Source organism: Scyliorhinus canicula, chromosome 2 (assembly GCF_902713615.1).
Source record: "Scyliorhinus canicula chromosome 2, sScyCan1.1, whole genome shotgun sequence".
Lineage (NCBI taxonomy): Eukaryota > Metazoa > Chordata > Chondrichthyes > Carcharhiniformes > Scyliorhinidae > Scyliorhinus > Scyliorhinus canicula.
In genome coordinates, this window is record NC_052147.1 from 124,736,718 (window position 1) to 124,747,887 (window position 11,170).

The 11,170-nt window shown below is 39.2% G+C and overlaps 1 protein-coding gene across 2 annotated transcripts in view; it reads right to left on the bottom strand.

Annotated features, from left to right (window-relative positions):
* Positions 1-10,104, bottom strand: part of LOC119957963 (RNA-binding protein Nova-1) — a 363,953-nt gene extending 353,849 nt beyond the window's left edge. For both annotated transcript variants that reach the window (XM_038786209.1, XM_038786202.1), the window contains exons 1-2: positions 9,664-10,104; positions 8,114-8,257 (exon numbers count right to left, since the gene is read on the bottom strand). In XM_038786209.1, coding sequence (XP_038642137.1) covers positions 8,114-8,257; positions 9,664-9,799 — 280 coding nt within the window. In that variant the 5' untranslated portion in view covers positions 9,800-10,104. The remainder of the gene's footprint in view (positions 1-8,113; positions 8,258-9,663) is intronic.
* Between the last annotated feature and the right edge of the window lie 1,066 nt (positions 10,105-11,170).

Below are 11,170 nucleotides of genomic sequence, written 5' to 3' on the forward strand. Positions count from 1 at the left end.
ATCTCTATCCCCAACAGAATAGGAGAATGGGGATTGGTTATCATTTTCAACAATTTATGGCTACAATTCCACAGTTGCCTAGTTTTTTTTTAGAAGTTTCCAACTATTGAGAGAGGGAATAAAAGTGAGAAATGGGACGGCGTAGTGTGTTGGATTTGATACTTGCCTTTCGCCTCGGAAGACCAGAGTTCAAGTCCATCTGAGCCTAGCAGGAGGGAGGCTCCTTTTTAACTAGCAGAGACCAGCTGGTGGTACACATGGGCCAATGGCAGTTTAGCACAAATTATCAATCCCACTCAGTGAGCATAGAAGGCTGCCTTTGTAAATAGAAAAAGGACATAATATACTTTGGAGAGTAAGAATGTCTAGTGAGAGCATCATGCAGTGTTATACATGACTGAGGAGCGCTTGATGCTGACCAGAGTGCTCAAATACCCATCCTATCGAAGTGGCAGATCATTACAATGTTATACCAACTTGATAATTTCACTAAAGATAAGTTCTGTTGGGGGGCGATGAAACTTTCCTATGTACACATTTCCCCCATTAATTATCTGTAATTAAATGTGATAATCTGTTATCAGGGCTAGAGCGCACTGATATTAGACAATGATTACTCAAAATCAGAACCAAAGTTTAAAGTCATCCTCACCCCAAATAAAGATCACAATGTTACAATTATTTAAAAACTGGATTGATTTCAAGGCTGCAAAGTAATCTTGGGAACTGTGATGATAGCTCTAACCGCTGTGCTATATAAAACATAATCCCTTTGTAACAATTGCAGACCAAAAATATAAAATTATACATTAAGAATCCTGTATTTAATTACATGTATTTCCTTAAGTCATAATAGATTTTAATATGCACTTACTGATTTCACTGCTTAATGATCTAAGCACCACTTTGAATTTATACTTCCAACTTTTTAAATAAAATTAAAAGTAGCTACAGAATTTCATCCAAGGAGTCAGATTGAAATATAATCTCCACTAAAATATTAGCATCCATCATAACCACACCATATACCTGCTTCTGCATTTTAATCAAACTCTCCTTTCCTTGAGCTCTACATGTAAACCTAAAATGTGCTCTCATAGTTTGCAATGTTGAATAAGACCATCAGTTCTGTTCCTGTCTTGTAACAGAAATTATAACCAATTATTTACCAATAATTACTCAATTAGGATTATGCCAATTACACAAATTTGTTAATTAAAATTTGTAATCCATTAATTTACTGTGAATGTATACACAAACACTTTCAAGTGCTGAATAGAAATGCTTTAAGGGCCATCCCATGAAAGAAGACACTTTTCATTGCTGCACGCTAATTGGTGTCAGCAAGTAATGATTGTCAGTGGCTCACATCAGCGGGTGAACAAGATGACAACCATTTGTTGACATTACAGACTAAGCTTACAACCTGCCCAAGTCAATTCATTTTTTTCTCAGTTTTTAATGTATAGCATTTAGGTCAAGACACAATTTTTCAAAACGTCAATTTCCAACATTTAATGGCAAGCCGTCATCTTAGACTTCTTAAGGCACCAATGTCAAAGGTACCTACACGTTATGGGCTGTAACATCTAGATCAATAGTTGGACACTTTAGGCTTTAAACCCCATTCAATATTACACAGATGCATAAAATAATAACCTGATATACATGAAAATCCAAATGTGTGTTATTCTATACCAATGCGCAGGGAACCAATAATTTTTGAAATACTTTTAGGGGACTCACTAATTTGTGCACCCACTACTGATTTATATAACTAAATCTTTTCTCATGAACTTATTGTAAATAAAAGGAGCCTGAAATTTAACACATTACTGCTTTTAAAAGTTTATTGGATAAGCATATGGATGATAAGGGCATAGTGTAGGTTAGATGGCCTTTAGTTTTTTTCCATGTCGGTGCAACATCGAGGGCCGAAGGGCCTGTACTGCGCTGTATCGTTCTATGTTCTATGCTTGCGGCTTCCTCCGCAGCTACCACAAAAATGAAACTTTACAACAGCTGTTCGCACTCCTTTACAACAAAAGTCCAAGCTCATGGACTGGCCCATTCTATTGGAAATAATGTAGAAGCCAGTGTTCAATTTCTCCGTAATTGGCTCATATGAGTTTGAGATAGAGATTCAACAGGACACATTAACTGTGAACTTTGTGTAATAGTATTGGTATTGCTTTGTAATAACTACTTACATCATCCTTCTGAAAGTGCAGCTTTTTAGACTGAAATACAGATGCACACAGTGATATTCTCATCTCAGTGTTTGAACTATAATATGTAACACTTGAATTGTGCCAACTGACCACTCAAATTTGTGCCATTCTTATTCATTATCCCAGTATTAGTCCCGGAATCAGATTATGTGATTGTATAACTACCTAATTAAAATTTAGGCATATACAATATTCGGATATTTTTTTCCCAATTAATAGTTTTACTAAAAGGTCCAAAGTATTAGGAAGTTAAGCAGATTATTGAGTGTGCACTTTACCAAACTATAATAATAGTTTATCAATTGACAGTTCTAACCTTTATTCTTATGGCATTAGAACATTAGCTCTTTAAAAAACATTTGAGAAGTCCTGTAATTGAATAATCTTTTTTTTTGGTTGTGGTGGGGGTAGGAGAGTAGAGGAAAAGATGAGCAATACAGACTAGAAACATATGTCATTTTCATGAAAAATATTTAGCTCAAGTCAACTTCCTTTTAAAAATGGATCGTAAAATGTTATTAAGGCATCACTTTGTGACATGACCAAAAGACAAGAAATTATTTTGGTTTTCAGACATTCGCAATGCAACATAACAGGAAGCAGTTGTAATACAAGCAATAAATGTAATTTATTTAAAATTCACATTAAGATGGTGAACTGGGTAAAAACAATTGCGTAGCTGACTGAATGTGATGGAGCTACTTCCTCATTCAAACAGTGTTGTGGTTTAAATCTCAGAATTCATTTCTCACATAAGCTATGGCTGGAGTCACTTATCAATTCAAGTTAAAATAAAAGTGTACCTACAGTCTGTGATCAGACCATAAGACATAGAAACAGAATTAGGCCACTCGGCCCATCAAGTCTGCTCCGCCATTCAATCATGGCTGATATGTTTCTCATCCCCATTCTCCTGCCTTCTCCCTGTAACAAAAAAACCAAAGCAAATAAAATAAAAAACAAACAACAGTTAATTCACCTCCCACCCAAACTTCAATTGGTGTAACAAAATTTTGAGAGACATAGACAGGGTAGATAGGAAGGAACTTTCCCCCTCAGTAAAGGGGTCAAAATACAGGGCCATAGTTTAAGGTACTGGGCAGGAGATTTGAAGATGGTCTGATGGAAATCTTTTTCACCAAAGGGTATGGAGCTCTGGAACTCACTACCTGAATGGGTGGTAGAAGCGATAACCCTCACAAACATTTAAGAAGCATTTAGACGAGCACTTGAAACACCATAGCATACAAGGCTATGGACCAAGTTCTGGAAAATGGGATTAGAATAGATAGGTGCTTGATGGCCGACACAGATATGGTCTTTTTGTTCTGTAAAACTCCATGGGTGAGATCTTTTGGCTGTTCATGCAGGTTTCCAGGCAGAAAAGTACCACTAACCTTGGAAGATAGGCTTCCAGTACACATTTGACTAATTATTCCCAAATGCCTTCATGGTCACCACATCATAGTTTTCACTGCATTTTTGCCCCTTCTATGCTCCAAAACATTGCACTAAAACTTTGTCCTTTATTTCTGACATAAAAATCCTTTGTTCGTAAGAAACCATCTACTTAGATCTATCTACACCAGTCACATGACCAGCAGCTGCCTTGAAGAATTGTTGGTGTGGGCAGCTGGCAAGTTACTCTATGGCAAGAAATCACTTCCCGGTCCTGATTTGTGCTGTAGTTTAACACTTAAATAGGCTGCACTAGCAAGAATCTTTTGTGATTTAAGAAAGTTGGCAGCCCTTTAAGCTAATTATCAAATAGACTGGCAGTAGCATGAATCATGAATAACCTTAATAAGATGAGATTTGTACACATCAGAAATCTCTGTATCTGCTTTTGTTTTTCTTTAACTATCTTTTCAAATCCCACTGCCAAATTTCAATAAGATATTTGAAACATCTTTCTGGTCTACTTGTGCTATTACTGTAGTAATGCCGAGTTGTTGGGGAAACGTTACCCTTTCCCTTTCCCCTTACATGAGGTGAAAAGCATTGATATCCACGACTTCTTCAGCATGCATTTTTTGCATCTTTTAAAATGCTCATTTTCTGCAACACAATATCTGTCATTTGACTATGCTGCTTTATTAGAAAGATGAATCAGAAGAATCTAAAATGTAAAGGGCATTAAGTAATTCACTGCAGTTTCAGCAGATTATTTGAAAAAGTGAAATCAATCTTCCTGCAAACCTCAAAGAGAGTTCAGCATTTCACACAGCATGTAATTTGCATAAGCAGAAAGGAGATACGTTAGTAAAGGAATTGGTTATGCACAAACATAGTATGATTGTAATTTTCTGCTTCAGAACACACAAGGAAATTACCATACAGCACCAACTTTAGTTAAAAGTAATCTATAATTTTCAAATTCAAAATGTAATATTTTTTAAATATACAAAGGATTGTAAAACAGTAATGCATTAACTAGTTCAGGTACAAATCTCTAATAAGTGATTATTTAATAGGATGATTCAAAGATTTAAAGCTAACATATTGCAGAGAATCTGAATAGCACACAAATACCGTCAGTTACCTTTCAATACAGATCCTTTAATGCTACATACAGCAATACAGTCTTGCCAACTGTTCCATGCACTAATTTCAAATTAGAACAGCACTTTTAGGCTGCATTTCCAAACAATAAATAGAATGGGATCAAAATGTTGCATACTTCTTTGCAAATAAATTAAGACACAGCCTCAGAAAGGTTATTCAAGTGTGTATAGCCAATAATTATATTATCAATTTCTGGATTTTATTTTTTAAAAGGACCTTTATTACTGTAGCATATCAAAAAAGGGATCGTGACCAAATCAACAAATTGAATTAAAATATAAATTATTATTAAGATTATGGATTAATTATTCAGGTTACTTTTAAATTCCACAGGTTCCTTTATTCAAGTTTCTTTTTAAAATACATTTGAGAATGTCCTGTGGCTTGGGGCAATATTTGTATGCCTAAGAATGACCTGGAAACTGAAGAATACCCGTCAACTTGCAATCATGAAATGAAATGTGCATCATATCTCATTCCTCTCCAACATATTATGCCTATCATCTTCATTTCTAAATATGTAAAAAACATATTTTTAAAATCTGTATTAATGTGAATAGAGAATTAATGAACATTTGTACAAAAAGAAACACAACTTGTATTTATATTGCACTTTTCAAGACTACTGAGTGTTTCAAAATGATTTGCAGCCAGCAAAGTACTTTTGAAGTGTAATCACTGTTGTAATGTGGGAAACATGGCAGTCAATATGTGCACAGTAAGCTCCCACAAACAGCAATGTGATAATGGCCAGATAATGTTTTTATTCTTTCTTGCACTGAGGGCATCACTGGTTAGGTGTGAGTTGTTTCACAGATAAAAATATATAATACTTCCCATTTGGTTATTTCAGTTGCCCTGATAGTTTATTAAATATCACCACTGATAATATCAACTAACAAATATATATCAAATAGCCATGAGATAAATTATTTCCATTGAAAATCTCTTTAAAAGTTCTGATTGGAATCTCAATGCTGACACTATCCACTTAAGTACTTATATTAAGCAGCTCAGTAAAGACAGGCATGGATATGCACCTTCACATGCGCTAACTACTAATTAGATGGAGCAGGGAGCATTCATGCTATGATTGCTATCTATAATCTTTAATTTTACCTTTAAAATATACACCAATTGCAACAAAGGCGTAAATTTAGATTTCTGACAATATTAAAGCTGGATCTGGTACTCGCAAGCAAGTCTGCATGGCTTGATATGATATTATCCTTTCCCTGTATTTCTGTTGCAGTTACGAAATTAGAAACATTTCAATTGCTTTGTTACCATCAAGTGGATCAAGCCCAAATTATCTCATATAATAAACACTCATCGGAAGAAGTCAATATTTATATGTAACTATGGAAATATATGTGCAAGATCAAATGTTTCAAAAATGCACATCTATTTTAGTGATTAGTTAACAAATAACCAAAATATTTTCATGACTATTATATTTTGCCAAACAAACCCCTATAATAACAATAACATTTATACACTGAATATTAGCACTTGCAGACTATTAGAAATATTTTGTGGTTAGGCTTTTCTACATTTGCACTGTAACATTGCAACATGGGGAGGAAATTCAAACAGCAAGATTCATCAGAAAGGAGACGTCATTGGAATCCTGAAAGCTCTTTCATACATCAAATGCACGAAGAATGTATCAAATTGATATTGTGACACTGTTAAATCTTCAAACATTCTACTATTTCAGAATCCCGAAATGAAAAGGCTCAGACTCCTTTTTATATCACAATCAAAGTCGCACCCAATACCAGGGAAACCAAGATTGAATTGTCAGCTTTCTTGAAGCACATGACCAAATGTCTTCACCATACAGCTAGAGGAAGGACACTGAATTCCTCTCTATCTGAAATCTGTGATATGAAGGCAGAATGTCACCTTTCCTAAGATTTGACCATATTTACCAGGAAATAATAGTGCAAAGCAAATATTAAAATAATCGGTTCTACAATCTGTGTCCTGAATCGCAAAGCAGGTACTTCGGTCCAAAGCACACACACACGCACATACAGCTCCAGGCTTTATTATTCAATCGGGAATAAACTCTGATTCAGACTGGTACAAACATTACTGCACGTGTTGCACAGACTGCTTGCGGCCGCCACAGTTTGTCTTCCTGCTTGTGTACACAGTCTATGTGGTTCCTAAAGGCTGGAAGGAGACCACAGGTATACACACTAAGACGGAATGCCAGAAGAAAATGCAGGCGATGGTGGTCTAATGCAAACATTCCAGGTAATCACAAGGGTGCATTCATTTCGTCGGAGTGATCGCAGGTATGAAATGGCTCTAACTAGTCAAGGGCGCTACATTATTTTCACGTTATAATTAATCAAATTCGAATAAGCTTGACGGGCTTCCTGCACCGCAAAACCTATAAATCCAGACTGAAGCTCAAGCTCCAGCTGTCAAAGTCGTTCTATTCTGGATTGGATGCCCCTATAAAATTTACTACAGCCTGTCCTTATGCATTCCTCAATTTGATAAAACACAACTGGATAATAAAAGAGAAATAGTTTATCCGACAATCACCACAATTCAGGTGTAGCCAAATGTTGTTAACATTGCTGCGAAATATTCTCAGCTTCAAGCGTCACCCCAGCTAGAGTGGGGAATCCATTCATCTCAAAGGACGCAACCCCGCTTTCTAACGCAGCTTCCTTATTCAAAAGCAATAACCTTTTTTTGTCATCAAGCCACCGATTTTTAATTTAGCTCGTTCCACTTCAGTCACATCGCAAAGCTCAATGAATGACATAAATAGTGCTCCCAGCTCCGGAGCCAGCAACTCTGGCCATCTCATTCATCATAATTACAAGCAGACAAAATCAAATTGGCTTCAGCGATTCCTGTCCAGGGCAAAAGTTGTTTTCTCACAGTTTGCGCAATAAAATCATATCACAGATGTAAGCTGATAAGAACCTTACAGCATGAGATTCCTATGGCTTATATACACATGCATATCAAAATCAGTAAAACGAACAGTTTTTAAAAAAATCTTCCTCCCATGACTTTAACCTGTATTTCGGAGAGGAAGATATTCACATTCAAACACAAAATTCTAACAAATCAATTTCGAGGTTCATTAGTAAATGGGGGAGGGGGTGCATAATGTTTAAAATCTTCACACAGCACGACCAGGACATACTGGAAAACTGGCAGTGAAGACGATAAAATTAAATACAGCGTTCACTCTTTACGAACAACACCCTTAAAATGTCCTCTGTAATGCATTTGCAGCATCGTCTGGTTATTTAAAAGAATCTCCCGTTCTAGCTGTTTTTTACCTGGGTAGAAATCTTTGGATTTGGACAGTTTGATCGTGGCACCCGTCTCCTTCTGCAGCTGGACAATGGTCTGTCCTCCTTTCCCAATGATAGATCCGGCAGCATAGCTAGGTATAAGGACTTTTAAAAAATATTGGCCGTCTTCTGCGAGAGGAAAACGAATAGATTATTGCAAGCACAAACACAAGGCAAAGACAGATCCCCAGCCCAGCCACCACCAGCAACCCCCCCCCCCCCCCCCCCAACCCCACCACGAGCCCCACTGCCCCTCTCTCTCCTCAAATCCCTTGCAAAACGGAATAATCCTAAATCTGTCCACTTGATCATTTTTGAAAAACGGGGCACGAGATGTAGCCAGCTCCCTGGGAAAAAAAAATATTTTTTTTGCTCCATGCAAGTACATGATCAAATTTGGATAAACTATTGGACATTATAAAAAGAAACAGTCGCTGTGCGCCAAACGCCACAAAAATAAATGACATTTTGTGATGCAGAGGAAGAAAGAGTGCCTCTGCGTACCCATGTTTAGAAGGATTTTGAATAATGTATCAGAAGATGATGACAGTCGTGGTTTCCATGGTGATGGTGAATTTGTAATTGACCTATAAAACCGCGCTGTTTGCGTGGAGCGCAGTTAAATATCTCCACATACCGCACTGTGTCAATAAATAAACGCAGTTTAACCGAGAACAGTTCCGCAGCAGCTCTGATGATTGCTTACTGTTTATTTACTTTTAGAGAACATAATTAACATACACGTGAATGAATCAGTGAGCCCTTTCTCGGTGTGGGGGGGGGGGGGGGGGATGCCAGCCACCCCTCTCTGCAAAACTTGGTTGAGATTCTACATCTGATCTCGAGCAGTGACTTGTCACAGCACAAAATACACATTCAGCACAACAATCCCAGCTTCTCTTCAGCTGCTGTTATGAGAGCGCGGTGATCACTTTAAGCTCATTAATTAAGGGATCACTTTAAGCCAAGCCCAATGTCAGCTTTCATCCTGACCACAGGTAACGGACCACACTGTCAGTCACAGAATCTAAACAAGGTGGGGGCAGAGAGAGGGAGAGAGACGGGACAATATCCGCACCCGTGGCACCCAACAGCTCAAAGCTGTTATTGATAAACAGAACACCCCCCCCCCCCCCCCCCACAGCATTGCTCGGTGATGACCGATGAAGTAGCAAACGCACAAGCTCCTGCTAACCATAGAAGACCATTAGCCACACAACCCTTTCTCTATTATTAAAATGCAACAAACTGGGGGGGGGGGGGGGGGGGGGTGAACTCCCGCTAGTCACCCCACAGTCCAAATTGGAATAGTTTCTTCTCAGTTCAAGTCCACCCGCCGCTCTGGCGAATGTTTCCCACCATTCAGGCACTAAAAGCAAGGTCCGTTATTTTTAAGAAAATCAGAAACAATAAAAATATTTTAATGGATTACGAAAAAAAACAGACGCCATTTTTCCAAGGATTGATATATATATCTACATATATAGTTGTATATTTGTAAGCCAATCTCCAGTGGAGGAAATGGAGCTACCCACCGCCAGTGTTGGTTCTCTTGGTGTTGCCCGCTTCAGGAGGAGCTTCGAGCGGCCGCTTTCTGGAGTCGGGAGGATCCAGGTCTATGGGAAGCCCGGTGTGGGTCCCGTTCTGCTGAATTGGAGCTGCCGCCATCATGATGAGGATGGAGATGAGAAGAATGAGGATGTTGGGGCTTGATGTTTCGCGGTCTCTTGGAAAGATGCGCGGATAGGATTGAGGGGAAAAAAATGAAAACAGCAATGTGTCGGTGATGTCTGTGGAGAGGGGATGGATGAAGAAAGGGGAGGAGGGAGGGAGGGAGAGAGGGATGGTGACAGACAGGCAGAGAGAGAGAGATATGTGTGTCTGTGTGTGGCAGTGTGACGGGGATCCCGCTCCTATTCTGCCGCCGCTCTCAGACTCGCTTCTCTCATTGTGTGTGTTGTGGGGGAGCGGGGGGGGGAGAGAAAGGGGGCGATTTTGGGGGGAGGGGTCAGAGGTCACTCGGCCCCTCCCCCTCTCTCACACACAACCTAACCCCACCCTCCTCCCACTCTCCTGATTGACAGCTCCACTAGCCAATGTCATCATCCCTTGGCTCCCCTCTCGGGCCCCGCCTCCCCTTTCCCACCCTCCAATCAGGTCGCTCCTGGTGCGGGACATCCGCCAGGGGAGCCTGCACAATATCCCCATTTCGGAGTCGGCAACCACCAGGTTTTTCAGAAGCTTTTAAATCGCAGGCGAAACACAAACAGGAAGCTCTCGTGGCCGGAAAGTATTCACTTCAGCACTGTCCCTTTAACCCGCTCCTGAGAGTGACTGCGCGCCGCCCCAGCCCCCCTCCTCGGGGGGTGTACTCGCTCCCGGACTGCGTGCCCTGAATTTCAGGCAGTGGGAAGATGCAGCCTTGGTGCCTTTCCCAATCACATCCTTCTCTAACATCAGCTCGCAGCTTTTACTCTCCCCTGAATTGCAAGGCAATTTAATCATTGCACTTCCCAGGAACAGCTCGGATCGCCAGATTAATAAACAGAAGCAGCAAATGTTCACCTGTTCCAAGTAGCTTCACTCTCGGCCATCTCATGTGTTTGGCTGCGAGAAAAAGGTCATTCGCTGCAACATGTAAACGTTGGCACATTTGAAAATGAGAGTAATGTTCACCTATGTTAGTTACCTTCTTGATTTCCTAGCCTTATCATACAACGATTCCACTTGAATGCAACATGTCCTCGCGTTGCTTCAAGAAGGGTGAATGTTGCAATTAGTTTGCAGAAAAATATCGCTAAATAGTGAAACCGATTGTCAAAGCGATAGTTTTGTTCTCCGAATGTATTATTAGGAGCTCTGACATTGAAACATTAATACAGTTTCATTTTTTTTGATTGGAAAGAAAGATATTTTTAGGTAGATGAATAAATAAATAAAGTTGCTAAATATACTTTGTAAAAGTTAAACACCAAATTCGTTAGCACACTGGAGGCATAGTTTTTCTGTTTCACGAAAGAAATGCCAGCAAAATGCAATCCT